An 8,229-nucleotide genomic window follows, 5' to 3' on the forward strand; every position below is an offset into this window, starting at 1 on the left:
GTGTTTATTATAATCTCGTAAATATAGGAACAGTTTAGGGCATGAATTGGATATTCTGTTTTAAAACCTGCTTGCCACAGTTCAGCTTGGCTTAGTTGCTCAGGCAAATGGAAGCTGAATAAATACAACCAATTTGCCCACTTTCTGTGTCTGACCCAAAGGTCATGCACCAGGTTGTCTTGAGGCAATATGCTGGTAGCTGGTCCCTCAGCCTCTCCTCCTGCTGCTGTGCTCACAGCAAGCACGAGAGGGCTCAGGGAAAAGTGGGGCTTTTGCACTGCGGCACATGTGTGGTGATGTGCAGGGACTTGCCTGCTCCACTCTTTGGCTGGCAGCTCCAGCCTGCCAAAGAGGGTAAAGCCTCAGCAGCTGCCCTGCTTAGGCCTTTTTTGGTGGAAGGTGGTTCGCAAGTGTTGGAAATGCTTTGTCAGTCTGCCTGCACCTCACTGCTCCCCAGTGCTGCTGCTTGCCAGCTTGCTCTGCTTCAGGCCACCAAGTATTTGGGTTCGTCAGGGCGGAGTTTCATGATCTTGTCCATGCAGAGCAGGATGAGGGTCAGAAACCAGAGGCTCCAGCCCACGGCCGCTGCGATCCAGCCGTAGTCATCCATGCCTGAAGGGCAGCACATGGCTGCTTGGCTGCAGAAGTTCACTCCTGGTGGAGGAGAAATGGAGTGAGTTCACAGGAGGCCAAGTATGTGACAGGTTTCCTTTACTAGAGAAGGCAGATGACTTCTGCCCTATCACTCTGCCTTGGCATCTTTCCCCTAAACCTGGCTCTTAACCTGGTGGATGACTCTGGAGTAGTGGTGGGATCTTGGGTCATTTGGGGCTGGCTGTTTAGGAAAGACCTTGTAGGGCAGGAAAAAGAGACACTCTTGGCAACCTGTATAATGCCCACAGCCAGTCAGTCTGGCAGGGAGCTTTGGGATGCAAATTACCTATCGATAAGTCTGTTGAAAGCTGTAAGTCTGTCTCAATGTACCTAAGATATACCATGATAGTGGAGAAGTCTTAGAAATGCAGCCTAGAGGTTGACCCACAATGGAAGACTTGAGAAGAGATCCCTTTCCAGGACAGCCTCTCAGTCACTGTGTAGACTCATCACATAACTTTAGTAGGTAGCAATGATTTATGAAGACTTACTAAGACATGGTGGTTCATACTCAGTTGTTGAAACATTGGAGAGGTCTTCAGCTGCTGCTAGAAGGAAAGCACAGGAGAAAAGGTAAGTTAGATTAGTAAAGCAATCTTTGGCATCAAGCAGAAAAATCTGAAACCATTGGCATTGTAGAGGTCTGCAGGATGGAAACAACTTGAAGAAAGTAAGTTCCTGCCCCTAAACATTACTGCATTAGGATATGCCTCCTTATCCCACCACTTTTAACACCAGCTCCAGGGACTTGCTCTAGCAGCATCCCTCAGGAGCAGGTGAATCACTGCACCTCGGCTGTGGTTGGTGTGACCCTGCTGAGCCGCTCTCTCAGAGCTCAAATTAACCACTGTCCTTGCCCAGACTACAGGGGCAGAATGAGCAAGCACACGAATGGGAGACACCATTCAGTGGCAGAGGATCCATCTCTACACCATTCAGTGTAGAGATCCATGGTCAAACACTCCTTAGTCCTCCTAATACTGTCTTGAACTGTGGGATCAAACCAGGACAGCTGCAGGATGCCTGCAGGGGTAAAAGCACAAGCTGCACTGCTCCCTGTGCATCAGCACCTGTCTGTCCCCTGCTGCAGAAGGAAGGGAGTCAGAGAAACACCTCTTCCTGTACTGCCATGAGCAGCACAGCTCAAGTTCAGCTGAGTAGAGCACCCCTGCATAGATAGATGAAAAATGGCCTGGGCAGGCTCCAGTACTGAGGGCTCCTGCTGCATGGAGAAGCTCTAATGTGCTGCTGGTCCACAGACCAGGCAGAAGCGATGAGAGAAGAATTTCCAGTCAAGACATCACTCTGAGCTGGTAATTTGGAATGTCAGAGAGAAAACCAGTTCCAGCCTGATTTCACTAAAGACTGCAAAATAATAGCTCAGGTTTAGTTTCAGCTGAGGAAAACAAGCCAGAATGAGACATTTGACCAAAGATTTACTTTGTGTTTGGTATTTTCCAAGTAACAGCAAGCAAACTGAGGTTGTTCTGTGGGACATATTCCCCTTGGGGTCACCTGCTGTTGCCTAGCTCTGTGTTTTGAGCTGACCCCCCACCAGCAATACCAGAGCTTTCTCTATGGCCTCTGCCATGCTGGGAAACCTGCTTCAGAGAAGGGTCTGAGCATTCCCCATTCTCCTGTCTCACTCTCATAGGATTTGCAGAATGACCTTGGCCAAGCCCATAATTTGTTTTCTCAGTTAATAAGTACCTCACAAAAGCATTGGGAAGAATCATTAAAACCTGCATATGACCTGTCAAAGGAAGTACTGCAGAATGCCGAGTGCTGGTTTCTGTTTATAGATCTTGCAGCCCAAAGAACGGGCTGTCAAAGCCAGCCCATCTTTAAACATCTTTAAACAGGTCTCATCTGGTGCTGATACACAAATGCAGGCAGCAGCCTGGTGGGAAAGGAGCAGCTCACAGGTCCCATTTACATTTTGGTTTCAGGCAACTTCTACAAATAAGGTGGCACCAGAACCACATTTTCTGCAAAAAGCTTGTAATGAAAGCTAAATTGGACTACAGTGATCGCAATGGGTAGCACTGCAGGTGGTCCTTTGCCTCAGCAAGCAGGAGAAGGCCAAGTAACTGCGGTGCCTGTCTCTTTGCCTTTCAGTGGAGCAACCTGCAACTCAGTCACATTTACAGTGGTTCTGTAAATAGCTGGCAAAAGAACACCCCTTTACAATGATGCTGTGATCAGTCTTGTCTAGTAATTCTCATTAGCATTAATTAATTCCAGCTCTTTATGCTTTTTAGGTGAAGCGAGGGAGTGCCCCTTCATTTTTAAAGAACAAATTACTGTTGGTGGGCAATATACATAAGCATTGAGAGGAGTGGGGGAGGAAAGGGCAGGGTATCAAAACTGGAGCATAAGAGAAGAGAAATACCTGCTGAGCAGGAATCCCAGAGGACAGCGGTGAGGAGGAGCACAGCGAGGGCTGGCCAGGGCTCACAGGAGTAGTGCTTCATGGCCAGGGTCCCACTCCAGTGTCCACACAGAGCAGGTTGCTGTCGCTGGCTGATCTGGTGCAGAAAATCCTCAATGAGCTCAGAGAGCCACTGTGCTGGGCAGAGGGTGGAGCAAGGGAGCTTCCTGCTGCCAGGACACCTTGAACTTTCCTGCCACAATCAGGTGAGGAAAGAGAAGGGCTCTGACCAAAACAGCTTCAGTGGGAGGTGGATACCAGGAAGTGGCCCCTGAAGGTGAAGCCTGAAGGTTTCTCCCCAGGATATGCTACAGCTGGAAGCAGGAAAGGCCTCGAGAGCCAGCCCTTCCCAATGGGGTCCCAGACAGCTTCTGTCTTTGTGTTTCTTTTTTGGTCTGGTGAAGATGGTTTAATAGAGTTGGAAAGGAACAGAGGATTGGAGCAGACACTTTGTCTCCCAGTCTAGCTATTTTTTTATTATTATTTTTTTTAAATACATATTCACTGGCTTGACTTCTGTAGTGATGCTTTTTTGGAATAGCTGTGTGGAATCCCAAAAACCAGCAGCCTCAGGTCTGCACAGCTCTCTCCCTGCCTCCATCACCCTATGCAAAGTGATTCTGGAAAAGCTGTTCTTTCTTCTCTGGTGGTTGTTGCACCTCCTCCTTGAGATGTGCAAAGCCAGAAGCTGAGCCTTCCTGCAAGCATAGCTCTGTCTGCAGATCAGGAGGGTTGATAGAAAAACAAGCAGGAATTTTTCTGCTATCCTGGCTGGAAAAGCCATACTGTTGAGGTGTGTGTGGTGTTGTCCTGGTCTGATGAGCAGCACACATTGCTGTTCTTCCTCAGGAAGTTGGCTGTGCTTGCTCCCATCTTTGACATGGTGATGTCCTTGTTAGAGAAAATATCAGGCATTAAATCAGGCAGGAAGGTGCTGGGAGAGGTGAGCTCTGCAGGGAGCAGGTTGCTGGTGCCCTTCTGCAGCAGTCACTTGTGGCTTTGGGTGCTCATGTTAGAAGAGACTTGTCTGGAACCTGCTGTGGATTTGCAGATGTCTTCGAGGAGGCACAGGGCAGGGCATTTGAGGCAACAGTCCTTCTAGGATGGAGAGCATTTAACAATTTTCTCTCTTTTCCTTTCTACATGGCTGAAACCCACAGAGAAGGGCATAACAGGCTTCCCACATGAATGGCACACACCAGGGTACAGCTCTGCAAAGCTATGAGATTGATTTGGTCTCCCTTCATTTAAGAAAAACCTTGACAGCAAAACCCATGTAGGCTTAGCCCTACCCAGTGGTTCTGTGGGTGAACCCACTTGTCCTCGCCACCGACAGTGCTCTGCTCTCACCCAGCTGTGAATATTTCCACAGTGCACCAGCCAGAGGTTCCCCCGGACAGAGGGCACGCGGAGCCGCAGGTGAAGGCAGGTCAGCTGGGGCGGGCGTGGTTACCCACCTTGTCTCCCTGTTTTCATGTCAACACGGCACCGGTGCTGGCGGAGCTGGGGCTGTGCTGGCTGGTCCATGACAGCCATCTCCTGCTCCTGCCAGGATGCACAGCCCCGTCCTTCTGTCCTTCAGCTGACACCTGAGGTGTGGCACAAGTCGTGCTCAGCTGGCAGCCAGGCTGGGTGGGTGTGACCCCAGCTGTCACTGCTCTTGGCCTTGGTAGGCAAGAGTCACTGCAGGAGAGATGCTGTGAAATGCTCAGAGCTGCTTGAAGTTCGCCTCTGGGATAATCTTCATCTCTGGCTCATTTCAGTGTCTCAGTCCTTTTGTAGAGGTTGCCTTTAATTTGTGTATTTTTCTGAGCTACCTGTTGCATCAGAACTGAACCTCAACTCTTTAAGTGGGAGAGGCCCTCCCTCTGCTGTCTGCCAAATTCACCTTTCCCTTCTGAGTATCTCACCTTTTATTCCCACTGAAAATTGACCTGGCAAATTAATTTTGCAAAAGTAAATGAATTCAAAAGTGTTCTGTGCAGCACAAAATGCTTGAGGAGAAACAAAAAGACAAAACTGCTCTGCTATTGCATGAATGATTCAATTTTTAATGAAATCTCTTTTGAATTTTAACTGTTAATTAAATACTTGGTTTGTAGGCAAATGTCCCCATTTCTAAGGGATGCTGAAAATGCATTTGCACAATTAACATAATCTGTTTCTTTTCCTTTCCAAAATGCATTCCCTCTGTGGTTCAGAAAGGGCTGCTCCAAAGTCTCCCAAAGCAGCGAACAGGCTGCGCTTGGCTTCAGTGATTTTTGGATCAGGTTGGAAATGAAGGCTTTGCTTGATAAGTTCAGACACAATGGGAGCGCTGAAAAATCATTTCCTGACACAGATTTGGATTAGTTTCATTTCTTCTTTGTAGCACGTCTATATTTCAGTGCTGTGACTGCCCAAAGAGCAATAAGACACTCCAGAGCCTTCCCTAATTTCTATTCCTAGTCTCCCTCCATGAGGGTGCCCTGGCACATGAGGCACAACTGCAGGCCCTGCAGAGACAGTGCTTCCTTTCCTTGGGCTCCCATTTTCATGCAGCTCGCAATACAAGACTGTTTAGTCTAAAATTAGGTACTTCACCAGCTCTCCCCTTGGAGTTTGTCCCACAGTTTAGGGCTGCTAGGCAGCTTTCCCTGATGGTTATCAGGGAAAAACAGTTGGTTTTTCCCTGGCTGAAAAATCAGGGAAAATCAGGAAGCAATTTCTACTGTTCAGTAGATTTTGTGCCACAGTGAGCGTCATGGCTAAGATTCTCTGGTGACTGAAGTATTGCCCTGGACACATCACCAGGTGTGGCTCTCAGAAAGTTATTACCTTTATCACACACATACAAACTCTGTGTGTGTGTGTGTATGTATATATATGCTCTGTTTACATAGGCAGCTGGTTTATATTTTTTTTTCCAAAGGAAATCAGATTGCTGCTGCACAAACTCAAAATCTTAAACCTGCTGCCAATAATATGTCCATCAGGGAGGGGGCCAATTTATTTGCTGTCTACATTGATGTGAAAAAAAGCCATCTAAGATAAAGCTACCTGTGAACAGGGGAATTGTTTTTTAAAACTCAGAGGAAAAAAATGTCAAAACCACAAACGTTTTAATTTTTACATGAAAGAATGGGAGAGAGGATGTGCTTTCTGTCACACAGAGGAAAGCAAGTCTAGCATTTTGGAAATCTGCACAACCCTGCTGTTTGTGTTTTCCCGTCAAGGCTGGGGTTGGTATTAGACAAATGTTGAGCCTGTGACCCTACTGTGACCCCATGCTGTTCATCTGGAGACCCCAGTGAGAGGGATTGGAGAAAGGATGCCTTCAGCTTGCCCGGACAGAGCTGCCTGCACCAACAAAGAGCCCTCTGATGGGGCTTCTCCAAATGGTTCCTCATGGCCAGCCATCATCATCTCATCTGCATTAATAGGATTATTATAAAATAATGTTCTTACTTCCACATGCCAGAGGCATGAAATAGGATATGCTTTCTTCTTCTCTTCTCTCTGCTTCTCACCCGGGAAGGGTGGGGGGAGGGCAGCAGAGACGGCTTTATCCCTGCTCACTCCTTGGCTAGCAGGATGAGCAGCCAGCTTAGTGCAGCTTGCTTTGGTGATGAAGTGTGCTTTGGGGGCCCTTTTTGCTCCCCCAGCCCCAACAGCTTTTTGAGGAGTAGTTGTGTGTAACTCAGCTGCTGGGGGCTGAGCAAGAGCAGCCAAGGAGCAAAGAGGAAGCAAAGCCTGGTGTCATCAAATGAATGCAGGAGAAAGAATGTGCTGTGGTTCAGAGGTGAGGGGAGTAGCCTGAGAAGCTGTTTAATTTTGTTGTGTCAATACACACCAGTTTGGAACTGAATGATGACTCCTTTTGTTTAGTATCGCTGCATAGGCTGGAAGGCAAAGTTCTTCCTTTGCCACGCCAGCTTCTCCACAGCCGTGCATGACATTCACATGGTCAATGGCAGTGACTTCACTTCTGCCTTATCAAGGAAATTTCCAATTTCCCAGCAGAAGGTGCTGACTTTCATCAGCCTTTAATCCCTTTCTTTGGTAGCACTGATAGAGAAAAGCAGAGCTGACCATGGGCTGGTCCAGGAGAAGCAGCACAGTGCAGCCAAAGTGGGTGGGAGCCCAGGGAGCCCCACAGCCCGTTCATCAGAGTGGTTTGCTCAGCAAAATGCACATTTTAGGCCCACCTATCAAAATTACTTTGTAATTTTTTAATATCTCCTTTTTGGGTCACGTAGCTTAAGACAGCTGGACTTGAGCAAGCAGCAGGACCCTCATCAGCAAGCTGACCCTGAGAAGTGGGGCAACTCTTTGCTGCTTTTGCATAGAAAACCCCTGTGTGGGAAGCTCTCAGCTGTTGTTTGTTTTTTGGCAGTGTTCCCATGGACTAACTAAACGTTTTGGCTTGCTGGGTCAGGGTTACTGGGTACCGCCCCAAGAACAGGTCTGAGAAAGCACTCCTTTAGGGGTACTTTACAATTTGCATATAGCCATGAATTTTTGTTAGTTCTTCTTTTGAGAGTAAATTATTCTTCTGGGTGCTAGATTTAGTAGTGTCCCAGCCAGCCTTTTTCATTAGGGTGAAACCCTGCCTCATCAGTGGGAGGTAAGACATTGGTGTTATGAGGGGCCAGATTTCTCTCTCTGGAGCCCTTGCTTTAGCAGCTGAAGTGGCAGAAAGCCTATAAAGCCCTTTTCCCCCACCTCAGCATTTGTTATGTCAAGGGTTGGGAATGGAGTTCCCTGCCAGCACTGTACCTGCTTAACAGAGCCCGTGCCCTCCCAACCCTCTCCCTGCTCTATCGCTCTGCCCGTCCCCCCGCGCCAGGAAAATCATTAATCTCCCTCTGCTTCCCTACCCTTTCCCAGACTGCCTTCAGCGAGGAAAAACCAGCGCGAAACAGCGCAGGAGTTTTTTCCGCTCCCCGGCGGCGGATCCTGCATGCAGAGCTCGCCAGTGGAGCACTAACACAGCAGCTCCAAAGGCTCTCGCTCCCCGCGGGTGGCCGGGGCGGTGACAGCCAGGCTGTCCCGTCTGTTGTCAGTCCCAACAAGCCTCCTGCTGCACAACACGCCCGGCACAGCCCTGGCACAGCCCCGGCACGGAGCGCTGACCGAGCTGGAAAGCGTTCGGTCCCGTCCGC

At 48.6% G+C, this 8,229-nt stretch overlaps 1 protein-coding gene across 1 annotated transcript; it reads right to left on the reverse strand.

Moving 5' to 3' along the window:
* Positions 1–47: 47 nt before the first annotated feature.
* Positions 48–8,021, reverse strand: TMEM213 (transmembrane protein 213). Its single transcript, XM_033059091.1, has 4 exons — positions 7,945–8,021; positions 3,047–3,182; positions 1,146–1,199; positions 48–654 (listed from the first exon to the last, which is right to left on the reverse strand). The coding sequence occupies exons 2-4, from the start codon at positions 3,126–3,128 to the stop codon at positions 485–487; spliced, it is 306 nt and encodes a 101-aa protein (XP_032914982.1). The 5' UTR covers positions 3,129–3,182; positions 7,945–8,021; the 3' UTR covers positions 48–484.
* Between the last annotated feature and the right edge of the window lie 208 nt (positions 8,022–8,229).

Source organism: Catharus ustulatus, chromosome 4 (assembly GCF_009819885.2).
Source record: "Catharus ustulatus isolate bCatUst1 chromosome 4, bCatUst1.pri.v2, whole genome shotgun sequence".
Classification (NCBI taxonomy): domain Eukaryota; kingdom Metazoa; phylum Chordata; class Aves; order Passeriformes; family Turdidae; genus Catharus; species Catharus ustulatus.